General features: G+C 43.2%; 1 protein-coding gene across 1 annotated transcript in view; it reads left to right on the top strand.

Moving 5' to 3' along the window:
- Window positions 1–2,893: 2,893 nt before the first annotated feature.
- The window catches only part of LOC108552082 (uncharacterized), a 153,788-nt gene continuing 140,011 nt past the window's right edge, over window positions 2,894–16,670 (top strand). The window contains exon 1 of the mRNA XM_017906481.1: window positions 2,894–6,406. Coding sequence (XP_017761970.1) covers window positions 2,894–6,406 — 3,513 coding nt within the window. The remainder of the gene's footprint in view (window positions 6,407–16,670) is intronic.

Below are 16,670 nucleotides of genomic sequence, written 5' to 3'. Positions count from 1 at the left end.
ATCCTCCTATTCAAATAGAAGAATAAAATAGGATAAAATAAAATAAAATAGAGGATCCTTCATAGATCGATGAGTGATACGTTGTGAAGACAAATAGCCCCTAAATCATCTGTTAAAAAATTAAGTATCAAGCACCATATCCTCCTATTCAAATAGAAAAATAAAAAGGGATAAAATAAAATAGAGGATCCTTCGTGGATCGACCAGTGACACCTCAGGAAGACAAATAATTCCCTAAATCACCTATTAAAAAATTAAGTACCAATCATCATATCCTCCTATTCAAATAGAAGAATAAAATAGGATAAAATAAAATAAAATAGAGGATCCTTCATGGATCGACCAGTGACACCTCAGAAAGACAAATAATTCCCTAAATCACCTATTAAAAAATTAAGTACCAATCATCATATCCTCCTATTGAAATAAAAAAATAAAAAAAGATAAAATAAAATAGAGGATCCTTCGTGGATCGACGAGTGATCGATCATAGAGACACGTTGATCGTCCTAATTTCACTTTCCACGAACGAGATGGAACATGGAAGCTAGCTTCCGACCTCTCATCGAACGTGAAATACAACTACCCGAGAGTGTCGATTACCCTCGATTATATCGAACGGCAATTAAACGGCGCTCGACCGCTGTATCGATATTTGTTTCGATTTAACGATCGATTGCACGGGTCAGTGGCGAAAGGTACGACCGGCAGGGAGGAGACGGTAATTTCTTGTCGTTGCTGGATTATAAAGATGACGAGGGCGATACTCCATCCCCTCTCCATCCTCCCTCTTCCTATCCGACTTGTTCTAGTAGCGGTTAGCACCTGATTAAACTTGGTGATTAACCGCTAACGACCAACCCGGTCTGCTTAACATAAATCGCTAATTTACAAATCCAATAATGCGCCTGGTCGCTCGTGGAATAATCCATTATCCGCCATGGAATCCCCCGGCCCCCTCCGCGCTGCTGCTAATGGACGTCGTTTTCGGACGACCGGCGTCGTCCAATTAAAATTCTGCCATCCGGGCCCCCCTTCGTTAAGTCACGGATCACGTGGAATTCGCGTATTCCCCATTTCCCCCTATTTTCTCCTCCTTTCCCCCTTTTATTTCTGTCATTCCCTATTTTCCTCCATTTTCGTCGTTGATCGAGGGAGGAAAAGGATGAGAAGGAGAAAATCATCGTCGAATGTTCATTACGACTTGGCTAATGACGATTAACACGTTCGTCACTGCGTCATTCACATCTGGATGACTGCTATGTCATCAAGGGGCCCCGTCACCCAAATATGGCTGCCACGCTTCTCGTTTAAGTTAGATAGGATTGTCAGTTGGATTTTTAAAAGGAATTTAAGAGCACTGAAATATAAATATAGGATATGTAAGATAAAAATGTTAAAAATATACACATTATGTTTTTTTATTAATTAACACTTTTTATTAATTTATATTCAGGATGAAATATTAAATTATACTATGTCGCATGGCATTCGTTAAAACAGACTAAACACATTCCAGGTGATTTTCGACAATTCGAATAATAGGTCGTAGTTTCTTTTATATTTTTCATAATTGTCTGCCGATATGTTTATGAGTGGTAAAATCTTTCCTAGTCTGCTGCTCTGTTCTATCGTTTCGTTGGTTGTAAAATCCGAGTTTGCTGATAGTAATTCAAAACGATTATGGTACATCCTGCTACGTGGAAATTGAAAATTGTGAATTGGGTCCGTTGACCAACATCTAACGCGCTGACAGACGGATTTGGGCCCCGCGAGAAACTGAACAGAATCGTGTTAATAAACGATGACTATGACAGTTTCCTTGCTCGCGGAGTTGACACACTTGGCACCACCTGATACGCCATAGTCATTGAAAACGAAGGTTTGGTTCATCGGCATCCTTTCGATACTCATCTCAATAATATGTCAAATTTTGTAGACTCTTTTATTTCTTCGTATTTATTGGTCTTCTCTTTGTGTATCTTGGGATTTCTATTTAAATTGGGATTTACTACCGCGAAAGGAATTAGTCGAAAATTCGGGTTAGGTTGATTTCGAACAGATTGATCGCGTCGGACTAAACGAATGATAATTAGTCCGTTTGATCGCTGGCGCGACCATAATCGCGCGGCAATTAGGATGATGCGGAGTCGGAAATTACTGGCGCGTGTTTGTAAAAATGACAGCTAATGCCTGAACGATTTACCGCGAAGGTTAATACGAGAGGGAATTAACAGAGGAGAACTATGAAGGAACGCATTAGTTTCTCGGTGTTGCTTAAGCCTTAATTCGTTATTCCCCGCTTTTAATAATCCGCGCGAAACTTTCCTCTTAACGTCGTAATGCCGAGAGAATTAAGCTCCGCCGGCACGAGCCGCGAAAGCTTCGATGTTAATGACTTAACGAGATTGTTAGAAAGCTTCGCGTGTTATTTGGCAAGGTAAACGGGTAGTTACCCTAAATACGTGAAATATTACGCATACTCGGGCCCGACCGACGGAATTACTTAAACACTGGAGCCCACGTTGCGCCGCGGGTACCTTGGAAAGAATTTTTAAATTACGCATTTCTTTCCTCTCGCGTAATAGCAGGTTGTGACGCAAGTTCCGTCCCTGAATATTTTTAGCATAGAGAACGCGATATTCCGCCACCTCGTAGCTAACCGCTCCCACAGCTTCGTTTGTTCTTGCTTTCGCGGTTTATATCAAACGCGTTGGCAGAGATTTCGAAACCGTTGAATTGCCACAACGTCGAAGTACCTCCACGACGACCCGTCGATACCTAATTTCAATCCTGCGTCGAATCGGCTTCCGCCTTCGCGCTACTAATTTCGCCCCATTGCCACTTTCCTGCGAGGATTCTCCCTGTTCGAAGTCCCTCGTTAACGGGTGCTATGAATGGGATTGTTGCAGGACGTGGAGCACCCCGCGTGACCGCGGCTCTGGCAGGAGATGGCGAAGGCAGGTTGATCGCCACCCCGGTGCACAAGGAGAGCATAGCGTCGAGGAGCAAGGAGGACCTAGCCCAGGAGGCGGCGCTGGTGCTTCAGCAGGCGGGCAGCCTTCACTGCGTTGCCCACGACAACAGGCGATTGCCAGGTCGATACAGCACACTACCAGCGCGGCGTAACAAGAAGAGGCCGGAACTGCCGCTCGATGTGAGACGCAGGAGCGAGGAATTCGGCGCCACCAGCAGCGCGGACCTCGTGGAGACACCGAGGCTGAAGAAGAAGGCATTGGAGAGAAGCGCGAGCGATGCGAGCGCGAAGAAGCTAAGGGGTCCCCTGGCGAGGTTCTTCTCCCCGAAGTTAGAGAGAAAGCGGAAGCCGGTGGGTCGTAGCGCGAGCGACGTCGAGAGCTCGTCGCGATCGCATCGGAAGCGGAGCGGAAGCGAGAGCGAGGGATCGCATTTGGGGAGTAGCCGGGCGAAGAAGCAATTGTCGCCTATAATCGAGGCGTCGCCGCACGTGGATCAGCAGCCGTTTCACTTCGGTAAAGTGGAGAACGGGGAGAACGGGGAGAACGGGAACAGGCCGGAGGCGAAGAAGTGGAAGCAGGAGGGCACCGATGCCGCGAAGGTGAGGGAACTCGCGGAAAGGACGGTGACAACGAGAGAGAAGAGCGAGGTGACAGAGGCAGCGGGTATCGGGAAGCCACCGATATCGCCGAGGAGAGAGAATAAGGGAACCGTGAGACGCATACCTGTCGTTCTAGAGGCGGACGATAAGGAGAGGAAGGGCGAGGGAGAAGAGAGGAAAGAGAAGGCAGGAACCCGGACCCCTTCACCGGCAAAGAACACCGGGATCGACGAAGTAGACAAGGTCGGTACAAGTAGCATGCTGCACAGCAGCCGATACGATCTTCAGCAACGAACCGGCGAAGAGTCAACGATACACAAGATGATTCACCGATTATCCAGCGATCGGTCGCCACCGCCGCAGCTGACCAAAACGATGGTCTCGCCTGGCCCTGGATTCGGTCACAACAACAATCGACCGTTCTCCTACACCAGACCGAACGAGTCCTGTAGTCCGCCGCCCCCGCAGACCAACGTGATTTACGCTCAGGTGCAGCCGGACAAGAAGAAGGCGCAGAGGAGCCACTCGGACAGCGACGAGGGCCTCGGTCTCGAGAGGAAGGACTCGTCACGCGAGAACAGCCCCGCGGAGAAGGAGTACCGTAGAACGGACTACTCGTACAGCAGCGACCTGCGACGCAACAACGAGATCAACGCGTTCAAATCCAGATACGAGGAGGACAGGAATAGCAGGAACGCGGACGTGAAACGGCGTCACGAGTTGGACGACATCGACAGACGTGTGTACGACAAGCCGGAGAAATACACGTCCACGGTATTCGTGGACACGTCCGGCAGAGGCAGAGCAGATGGCACCGATGCCAGGCAACGGGACAGCAACGAATTCTCCGGCAGGCCGAGCCAAGGCGGGATATCGAACAAAACGTTCGAGCTGAGCGCCAGACGCGACCTGCTCGAGTCGAGGATCAAGTCGAAGCTGCAGGCCGACGAGATGTACGCGGCGAAGAACAGCGCGAACGTGCCGATCAAGAAATCCGAGCACGAGATCATCGACAAGCCCATCGTCCCCTCGCCGGTCACTCCTAACCGCGTGGCCTCGCCTAAACGCTACATGGACACGTACATCACGGAAACGCGCACCAACAGCAACGGCGAGAAGTATATTTTCGAGAAGGAGATACACGAGGACAACGGTAAGGTGTACGGTTACGAGAAGAAGATCACCAACAAGATTCCATCGGACGGCTATATCGACACGAAGCCGAGGGACGGGTACACGGTCGAAACGAGGACGGATAAGTACGGGGACAAGTATATAGTCGAGACGCGAACGCACGAGGGCTACGCGGGCGATTTCAAGCCGTTCCTCAGCGACAGGAGTAGAACCAGTCCCGAGGACCGGTACCAGGCACCCAGAAACTCGACCAGCCCTTACAAGTCGTCCAACCTGCGTCCCGAGGAGAATACCGTTACCCGTCACTTCCGGGCCGAGTCCAGGGAGAATAATATCCTCCCATCGCCCGTACTCGCCAAGAAGTTCACCACGACCGAGAGGAAATTCTCCAAGAGCGACGATTTCCTCGACAGAGACGTCCGACCTCGGGACAGTTATCTACCGAAGAAGAAGAACAACTTCGAATCGATCCGCGGTATGAGCAAGTCCACGCAACGTTTGGACGAGGTGGGCGAGAATTCGCGAGTCAGGGCGCTCAGAAGCGAGTACACGACCAGGTCGCACGAGAACTTGAGCAGCCACGCCGACTACGTGAACGCCAGGGACGTGCGTAGACCCCTGTTGGACAGTCCGGCTATGAACGGTCGCAAGGAGAGGTCTCCTTTCGCTAAACGACACCTGGACAGCCTGCGCGAGGGTCCAAACGACGACTACGACACCGATATTTCGCAGATGACCACCAGTCAGCTCGAGTCCAAGTACTACAAAGAGACGCGCACCACTCAACGATACACCAGCAGCAAGCATCCTACCCACGATGATTACGACAGTTCTCCGCCGAGGATACGCACCGATCGTGGGGGGTACAACTCGAGCAGATACGATTCCGACACCACGGCCAGGGACTCGATCCGTTGCGAGACTCGGTTCGACGAGACGTCGCGAACGCTGAGGAAGGAACACCGGAAGCTCGACGAGGACCCCAAGAAGCCCCTGCGTAGGTCGCGCAATCGACTGGATTACTTCGACGATTCCGACGCGAGGGAGAGTCCGCGGGTGAAGACGATCGTCGGCCGATTGGAACCCTTCGACGAGAGTCCCACCAGGCCACCCAGGGCCTACCACGATGGCGGCAAGTCCAGACACACCAGGCAGCAGGAGACCAGGACGCACACGGAGCGCAGACATCGCGAGACTCGACTGAGCGACTCGGATCGGAAGGATCGTCTGGCCGATTCGGGGATCGAGAACGATTACAGGCGCGACTCGCAGGAGGTGGACCGCAGGGAGCAGATCGAGTCCGAGGACGAGGGTTTCGTCACGAGGCAGTTCATCAAGCACGAGCGACGGCACACCGATCGGAACATGAATCTCACGCCGTCGGAGCAACGCAAGTACGATAAATACACGAACGACATGACGAAGTCGCCGCCGGTGACCGCGAAGCCGCCGTCAGGCGCGGATAAGAAGTACGAGAAGAAGGCGGCGAAGAAGAGCGGCACGATGAGCAAGGTGAAGCAGCTGTTCAGCAAGAAGGAGAAGAAGGCGAAGGAGGAGAAGAACAAGAAGAACGCGAGGAGCAGCAGCAGTGGCGCCCTCACCGACGACGAGGTGACCATCAGGTACAGGGAGTACAGGGGCGACCAGCTGAGGAGCGCAAAGAGCGCGCGAGACCTGGGCAGCGACATCAATCAGGTAGGAATTCATCCTTCAGTTTCGTGACAATGCATGTATATGATATTTCGTGTCTCGTTTTGAAGCATCGTCCAAGGTATCCTGTTTCCAGGATAGACGTTTCGTTTTTCTTTCTTCCAGCTTTTCGTAGGTTGAATCTTTGGCTGCTACCGGGTGGAGTTGAGAGACAGAGTGATCATTTGCGAATTTTTGTTCTCATGCGTATCTTAACACTTTGCACTCGAGGATTGTTTGTTCAGAGAAGAGTGGGAGTTTAAAGATTCTCTGCTATAGCTGACGTTATTTCTTTTAGCAATAAGTAAGAAATCGTGTGATAATTAGCACTTGGAATTATTTCATTTCGATACTTCAGGCACTGTTGCGTTATCTCAGATTTGATATATTAATATCGATCTCCAAAATTTTATTAAGTGACTCTTGAAGTCACCGTTAGACAAAATTTCGAAGATGTATATTAATTAATATATCAAATTTGAGATAATGTAAAGGTATGTAAGATATAGAAGTCAAACAGTTCTACGTGTTAATTATTATAGAATTTCTTATTTACTGCTGGAAAAAATATCGTTAACTTTATAGCAGGAAATCTTTGAACTTCTACTCATCTTTAGCCAAAAAATGGTCGAGTACAAAGGGTTAATCTACGATTGGTGACATGACGTCAACTTGGCACCATATACACAGTCTTGGTATTTATATTAAAATTCAAAAATAAAAATTTCACGTCAAGTACTAATACAGCATATGTCGTTTATCTGTAATTCAGAGGTTAAAATGAGGTACATCAGTGAAGAATTAATTTTATAAAGGCTACTTTAAATTTTGACTTGTATAAAAATTTGCAAATGGTCACTGTTTCTCAATTTTTGCCTGCAAATGTGCACGTACTATAATTTTGTAAATTTTGTAAATTCATTCGAGTGATTTTATTCAGCCCATTCCAACTTTCTACTTTTCGTTTCAATCGTAAGCATAAATTACGAATTCTTCCATGTTTTTTTGAAATTTAGTTTTGGGATAAAAGCAGGATTTCTTCCTTACGCAACGCTAAATTCCCGTAAATCGAAACGGAGTCATTTCTTCGCTATCAAATTAGTATTCCACGTATCACTTTGACATTTCGAATCGTAGAACCGGAAATTTTATAGTTATCCAACAGTCCTCGAACTTGAAACATTATTACCACGACTCGACGCTAAATTCCCCTAGATTGAAACAAAAAATCGAAACGAAGTCATTTCTCCAGAATCAAATTAGTACTTCACGTATCACTTTGACATTTCGAAGCGTAGAACCGGAAATTTTATAGTTATCCGGCAGTCCTCGAACTTGAAACATTATTACCACGACTCGACGCTAAATTCCCCTAGATTGAAACAAAAAGTCGAAACGAAGTCATTTCTCCAGAATCAAATTAGTACTCCACGTATCACTTTGACATTTCGAAGCGTAGAACCGGAAATTTTATAGTTATCGGGCAGTCCTCGAACTTGAAACATTATTACCACGACTCGACGCTAAATTCCCCTAGATTGAAACAAAAAATCGAAACGAAGTCATTTCTCCAGAATGAAATTAGTACTCCACGTATCACTTTGACATTTCGAAGCGTAGAACCGGAAATTTTATAGTTATCGGGCAGTCCTCGAACTTGAAACATTATTACCACGACTCGACGCTAAATTCCCCTAGATTGAAACAAAAAATCGAAACGAAGTCATTTCTCCAGAATGAAATTAATATTCCACGCGTAATTTTTGAAAAATTATTTAATGAACCATCCAGGAAATTAAGAACCAAATCTGCTGTTTCTAGCGTAATTACCATGACTCGAAATTAAAACGAGAAAATCCTAATTACGTCGAAGCGATCCAACCTTGAAGTACGCGAGTTGGTTACGTAGTAGCCGATGAAGCTGTCTTTGTATTTCGTTCTAAACGACAGAAATCACCGTATAAGGGAGAAGATGGATAGCTCGGGACAGTCGTATAAAGTGTGGCTTTATAAGGTACTTTTACAACCGTGATCTTCGTGCTTATCCGATTGTCGTGGATCACCGCGAACGGTTCCCCGCGATCGTTCGAACGCCACTTCCGCAATAACACGCGGAATGACTATGGTGGTCAGAGCGTATATCTCCGGCGCGTCTTTAATTTTAACATCAGGTGTTTAAAAGCCGCGTTCTTTCGAGGATACCTTCACGCGCGATTAACGAAGTTTCTAAAACGTTATCAACGCGTGCTTCGTACACCGGTCACGTTATCGACGTGTGTCTCGTATATTATTTTCTCGACACCTTCTTGGTGTATAGTACATTGCACGATAAAATTGCAGGAACCTCGTTGAGAGTGGGATATTTTTCGACAGTGTCGATATTTTAGCTAACTGCGCTCGAATTTTCGTCAATTACCATAGTTTCTGTCACGATATGTATTTAGAAAATTAATTAGACGAAGGGAAACAATCATGGACGACAACGAAAATTTAATAGTAACATCGGCTAAATTTTTCATTCAACATACAATAGGTCACGAACGTAATCGAACTCTAGAAAATTTGTTTAGCTTATTTTTTAGAGCTGTTTTAGACGAGTTTTTTGACGTATAAAACGTTTAAAAAAGTCAAAGGATAGACCGGCTACGTATTTCCAAAGTCTGCCAAATCGATTCGCAGATCGGCGCATTCGTGCGTCTGAAAATGTCAGTCCCCGTGGTCCGATTTTTTAGATTTTTTACCCACAGGTAGCTTGAAGGTTAAAGAACGTAAAAAGGCTAAAAAATCCGCGTTCCAAAATTTCTCCGAAATCGGGCAAACCGATGTATCCACCGTGGACTCGAAAAATCGGCAAAAATCGTATGGGTTAAAAAAAAAAGATTTTTTTAGTATATTTTTTAGAGCTCTTTAAGACGAGTTTTTTGACGTATAAAACGTTTAAAAAAGTCAAAGGATAGAGACAGGCTACGTATTTCCAAAGTCTGCCAAATCGATACGCAGATCGGCGCATTCGTGCGTATGAAAATGGCAGTCCCCGTGGTCCGATTTTTTAGATTTTTTACCCACAGGTAGCTTGAAGGTTAAAGAACGTAAAAAGGCTAAAAAATCCGTATTCCAAGTTTCCTGACGCAAGAATTCCGATTTTAATGTCAGTTCGCGTGCAGTGATTTTATTGTTGACGGAAAATGGCTTTGAGGGGGTAAAATCAATGACTATAGTACTCTCTTAAAATTGCTATATCATTCGAATACTTTCCGCCGTAGGTGTAATTGATTTCCCAATATCTCCTGATGTTCCAATTTACTCTAAAATTCTTCTCGTTTCGTTCCCTCGTCTCCCAATCGTTTGACCGGTCGAGCTAGGTTCATTGTAAAGGAAAAATTCGAAGCATACCTACGAGAACGTTCGTGGGTCAGCACCATTTATAGTTAGTCCCCATTGACACGCTACATCAGATGGTCCTTAATCATCCGCAGCATGGCCATAAATTACGTAGCAATTCCATTGAGCACCTTAGCCACGATTCAATTCGCACACCGGTGGCTCGCACGCTTTTCCCATTGCTGGCAGCGTTTCATCGCTTCGAGAACGCTGGCAGAGGCGTTGTTCCAAGCAACCGAGAGACCCTTAGAAACCGGAAGCACCCGATAATTGGGATCTCATACCGTTCCTGAGCTCGCGCTTGCGTCACGCCTAACTGTACACCATACGGTGGAGAGTAACCGAGCATGGTGGATGCTATTCCCCAGTATCCCGCCCACACACGCGCGTTTTTCGGTGCGTTTGCAACACCGACGACCGCAACCTTCGCGAATGAACCAGGCAATTCCCTAGTCTATGATTATCCCCAGAAAGTTTACCAAATATCCCAATCTTCCTCATCAAATTCGGTAAATAGACCTTATCTTCAATCTCTCTAGGGACACTAGCCCTAGTAACTTTTGTAACTAACATCTTCGCAACATCCCTAGAAATATTCCAATCATCACTGAACTGTGGAATTTTATACAAAGCATTTGCATAATTCGTATTAAAATTCTTCCAAATTCTTCTTATTGATATTCTCGACCTAATCATAGTGAACAAAAAGGGTTGCATAAATAAATAAAATTCGTAAATTTTTGTAACCATATAGAATTTTTGTCAAATAATTTGGGATTAGGTTCCTGTTAGACTAGGATCAACAGGACTATGTCTTGTACGATACGTTGGCGCTATTAGGTAAGTGGAATACTCGTATTATGGTCAGACCACGTCAGACATCTTGACACTAAATATCTAAGTACGAGAAATAATTATATTCCAATCTACGCTACTCGCCAAGAATTAAAAAAGAAAAACTCGTTAAATTCAGTAGTGCCATAGGGAATATTATTCTGTAACACATAAAGCAATGTCGGGTCACCTCGTCGAGGCAGTGGAACGTGCACGGTCTAACAGTCGCTAATTACTTGTTACGCATAGTACCAACCTGTTCTCGACAGCGTTGCGTCACTGCGATCGCTCATGGGAGTACATTGGAAACGTACACGCGGCTTAAGTTGCGTACAAGCTACGCATTATTCGATCGATTCCGTAATACCGAAACACGTGAATGATATTTCTAACGTTACCGATCTATAATTACCATTCTGTCCAGCTATTTATGACTCGCGGCGCGGTGGTTGGCACCCGATTGAAACCCGTTGCAGGTGCCATACGTGACCCAATATCGAGTAACATTTCTACCGATCGGTCGGCTAATTGATCGTAAATCGATCCGTAAATATTCCCAACACTCGTGATATTTAATTCGAGCGAGATTGATTGATTTCCTCGGCCGTTTGCGACACCACCGTCCCTTGGCCAATCCTTGCGAAATTTTCAGCCCAAGTCTCTGTACCCTCTGACAATCGCGTGACGTTCGTAATGTTCGATGAATAAGTGGATATCTAGAGATCCAGAGATGCCAGGAACGCTGCTGTGGGACACGTGGTTCGAACGATCTTGTTATTTGTGTAACGAGATGGCGTGCGATTTATTACCCTTTGATATTTAGAATTATATCGTGAGTCATAGGAGGATACGTAGCCTACCAAGTGCTGATTTCATACCATCGTTATTCCCTGGTAATATCCACTTCGTATTCGTGGGAACACGTGTCGTATTAAATAACCTCCTAATCGATATCAATTTTATTGCACTCTGATTCAATTAGGGAAAATTAGATATCGGAGTAGTATTTCATTTTTGCTGACTTCTATATACTATTTTTCAGCTTCACTTTTAGTTTCATTTCAGTTTCACTAAATTTCAGAGAAAATTGGATCAAGATTTTAGAAATTCGTCATATCTTTTACGAGATTGGTATAGCTTGTAATCAGAATTAGCGAAATTCGACAGGCAGAATTTTTCACGAGTCAAACTCACAATTCTAATACAGAGGACTAAGAATTTTTAATTCCCCTAGTGATTATTTTAATAATTCGTATATATTTATTATGATATTGATTAACTGTAAAATTTCTTCGAATCTTTTACGTGATTGGTATAACCTATAATTGCGAAATTTGACAGGCAAAATTCTTCACGAGTCAAACTCACAATTCTTATACAGAGGACTAAGAATTTTTAATTCCCCCAATGATTATTTTAATAATTCGCATATATTTATTACGATATTGATTAACTGTAAAATTTCTTCGAATCTTTTACGTGATTGGTATAACCTATAATTGCGAAATTTGACAGGCAAAATTCTTCACGAGTCAAACTCACAATTCTTATACAGAGGACTAAGAATTTTTAATTCCCCCAATGATTATTTTAATAATTCGCATATATTTATTACGATATTGATTAACTGTAAAATTTCTTCGAATCTTTTACGTGATTGATATAACCTATAATCGCGAAATTTGACAGGCAGAATTCTTCACGAGTCAAACTCACAATTCTTATACAGAGGACTAAGAATTTTTAATTCCCCCAATGATTATTTTAATAATTCGCATATATTTATTACGATATTGATTAACTGTAAAATTTCTTCGAATCTTTTACGTGATTGATATAACCTATAATCGCGAAATTTGACAGGCAGAATTCTTCACGAGTCAAACTCACAATTCTTATACAGAGGACTAAGAATTTTTAATTCCCCCAATGATTATTTTAATAATTCGCATATATTTATTACGATATTGATTAACTGTAAAATTTCTTCGAATCTTTTACGTGATTGATATAACCTATAATCGCGAAATTTGACAGGCAGAATTCTTCACGAGTCAAACTCACAATTCTTATACAGAGGACTAAGAATTTTTAATTCCCCCAATGATTATTTTAATAATTCGCATATATTTATTACGATATTGATTAACTGTAAAATTTCTTCGAATCTTTTACGTGATTGATATAACCTATAATCGCGAAATTTGACAGGCAGAATTCTTCACGAGTCAAACTCACAATTCTTATACAGAGGACTAAGAATTTTTAATTCCCCCAATGATTATTTTAATAATTCGCATATATTTATTACGATATTGATTAACTGTAAAATTTCTTCGAATCTTTTACGTGATTGATATAACCTATAATCGCGAAATTTGACAGGCAGAATTCTTCACGAGTCAAACTCACAATTCTTATACAGAGGACTAAGAATTTTTAATTCCCCCAATGATTATTTTAATAATTCGCATATATTTATTACGATATTGATTAACTGTAAAATTTCTTCGAATCTTTTACGTGATTGATATAACCTATAATCGCGAAATTTGACAGGCAGAATTCTTCACGAGTCAAACTCACAATTCTTATACAGAGGACTAAGAATTTTTAATTCCCCCAATGATTATTTTAATAATTCGCATATATTTATTACGATATTGATTAACTGTAAAATTTCTTCGAATCTTTTACGTGATTGGTATAACCTATAATTGCGAAATTTGACAGGCAAAATTCTTCACGAGCCAAACTCGCAATTCTGGAAATAGAAGAATTTCTAATCACCCTGAGTGATTACTTTAATAATTCCCGTATATTTATTACGATATTGATTAACTGCAAGATTTCTTCGAATTTTTTACGTGATTGATATAACCTATAATCGCGAAAATTGCCAGGCAAAATTCTTCACGAGTCAAACTCACAATTCTGGAATTAGGAGAATTTCTAATCACCCTGAGCGATTACTTTAATAATTCCCGTATATTAATTACGATATTGATTAACTGCAAAATTTGTTCGAATTTTTTACGTGATTGATATAACCTATAATCGCGAAATTTGACAGGCAAAATTCTTCACGAGTCAAACTCACAATTCTGGAATTAGAAGAATTTTTAATCGCCCCGAGTGATTACTTTAATAATTCCCGTATATTAATTACGATATTGATTAACCGCAAAATTTCGGAGATAACAATTCAAAGATGGCGAGTACTGTAGGACTGACTGGAGATGATTCGAGTTAAGAAATCCGTGTATTCTAAATAGCGATATTTCGTTGGAAGAGCACATTGCACGGTAGATAGTGATTAACGAAATTTCCTATTTATCGAACTTCCGATTATGCAGTCATTAAATCCTCGTTGATCTGCAATATCGCAATCGATAAAAATCCTGCCCGAGATTGCCTGTATTTTTCCACTACGTAATTTATCTTAAACCTTATTAAATACCTCGTTAACGTTCCTCCGGGGAGGTTAGTCCGGATAAGCCGGTGCGTCGTTACTGATTTATGCAACCAAATTAGCCCCCTCCGCCCCCCTCTCCACCTTCTTGTCGTAATCTGCCTTCTTTTCCTGGGGACCAGTCGACGTACCGTCAAATTTCCGTTACACGATCGATTTATTAATACTAAAATACCTGGAAATTACCCCGTAACCGACGACATTCGGCTCGATACGGATTCCTCGGACTATTTACAACGTCGTACGCGCAAGCTCGTACGAAAGTTCGAGTACTCGTTACTGGTTTAACGGAGCTTTGCACGACGTCCGTACGAAGAATGATGATACGGCGTTGGAACGATCATGAAAGGGGAAAAAGTCGGGTTGCATTCTCTCGGAAAGCGTGGCCTAGCCGAAGATTTATCGGACGTAACATTTAGCCCATATGATAAATAATTCGCCGTTTATGGCCGTGCGGGGAACATCCGTCTTCTCGATGGAAGTTTGTCCTCCGCGTTGCGCCGCGATACTCTCCCGTTAGCCGAGGATGAAGGTTCATCAAGGTCGTATAACTTGACACATGTATGGGACGGGTTGCCATAAGTTGACAGCCGGCATAACTCCTCGCGCTGGAAAATTCTCCGTATTTGTTGCTGCTTATTAAGCAAATTATAGTTGCTTCGTCATGCTTCTATTTTTCTTCCTTTCCCCGGATAGATGGCTCTGTCGGTGTTTGCGAGATTTAGTACACTGGGTTGCGCGTTTCGATCTCTCTTTGCGATTTTATTGGCGTTGGGCCAGAAGCATCGGTTAATTTATCGGTGTGTAGGAATTTTAATTGTAATTGGGCACTCAGATTTATATTTTACTATACGAATATTAGAAAAATTTCAAGGGAGAGTAAGAATGATAGATAGTAACAGAGACAGTGAATTTTGGGGAAAGTATGATGAAAGACTTAGTAGCCATCTTGATCAATTAGCTACTAATTAACTCACTGGACAATTCAGATTTAAATTCAAAAATGATCTGCAAATGCTATCAGTAGCAACGGAGACAGTGAATTTCGGAGAAAGTATAATGAGAAACTTAACCCTTTGCACTCGAGAGGTGACCGTCAGTCATCATTTCACAAAATTTCGAAGATAGATATTAATTAACATGTCAAATTTAAGATAATATAACGGTGTGCGAGCTATCGAAATTAAATAATTCGACGTGTTGATTATTATACGATTTCTTATTTATTACTGAAAGAAATATCGCCAGCTTTATAGCAGAAAATCTTTCAACTCCTACTCATCTTTAGCCAAAAGATCGTCGAGTGCAAAGGGTTAATAGGTAGCCTGATCAACTCGCAGTGAACCTGCTGGACGAAAAAGCAGACGCTTTGGACCATCGTACTTCGCCCAGTTTAAATAAACATATTACTATGTTAAATCATCAGAAGATGTAACTCATTAAGCAATTACCTTCATACCAAGTAGATGATTAACCTATTACCATCCGACAGTTTGAGATTTTCCTTCCTCGATCAGGTTGTATTAATTTGGGAAAATCTTCTTTTTGAATCATTATACAGTAGAAATTCTCGTTCAGGACAAAAATGGCCGGATAGTAGAATGTTTGAATAATAAAACAATCACTTTCTTTTAGATTAAACTTCCTTATTCAATTAGAAATGAACAAAATGGACAGTTTTTCGCAAAACCTAAATACCTCGTTATATCTTTTAAGTTGCTAAGTCACATAAATCTTTGATCGTAAACTGCTGCGTAGAATTCCTGTCGTACATTCTTATTGTCTGTCAAACCATCGAAGTCCTTTCTCTAATGACTCAAATGCTTCGACAAAAAGAATAGCGTTTTGACATGCTGAAGGAACCACTGTTCTCCCTTACCTCGTACATCCCATTAGCAATTGATCACACGTTACGAGTGGATCACACGATCGATAGGTTCCACCCTCTCCGAAATTTTTCTCCGGTTAACCTTCGGTCACTTTACCATTACATCTGCGAGGATCTTCCGAGTGGTCCCTGATTAATTCGTCCCTGCATCCACCGGGATGCAATCCCACTTGCACGAAACCGATCGGAATTATCCGATGGATCGTAGGTGTCGGTAGGGATAATTATTTCCACGCGTGGAGCGGATCAGAGCTATCGTGTTCGCATTTCGCAAACCAGGATACCCCGTGGCTGCCCGTTGGAAAGGATCGGCGTGAAAATGGTGGAGGTGGCGAAAATGGCGAGGGGTGGGTAACAATGGTAACGCGGCGGAGTGTGGTGAAATGCATTTGCATGGTCTCACGGTGGAAACGAGACGGTTGCGAAACGGTTGTTGTTGTAAAAGCTTCGGAACAGGTGGTTCCGCGTCGAATCGGAGCCGTGACTAAAATCCCTATGGTCCCCGTGAGCCGGCGATTAATGATCTTGTTCCACCGAACAGGCCTGCCTTGAGACTTTTATCTCGGCCGCGTAATGCGTTTTTCGTGTCCCTCGTGATCTAGGCCTGGGCACCCGGCGTCGCGTAGCCGTTACTTTTATCACGCATTGTGTATCGCCACCACTCTCTTTGTAATCGCATTGCGTAACGGTTGATC

Source organism: Eufriesea mexicana, unplaced genomic scaffold (assembly GCF_001483705.2).
Source record: "Eufriesea mexicana isolate 0111107269 unplaced genomic scaffold, ASM148370v2 scaffold5473, whole genome shotgun sequence".
NCBI lineage: Eukaryota > Metazoa > Arthropoda > Insecta > Hymenoptera > Apidae > Eufriesea > Eufriesea mexicana.
The sequence above is the reverse complement of the archived record's forward strand: the minus strand, read 5'-3'. Positions and strand labels throughout refer to the sequence as shown.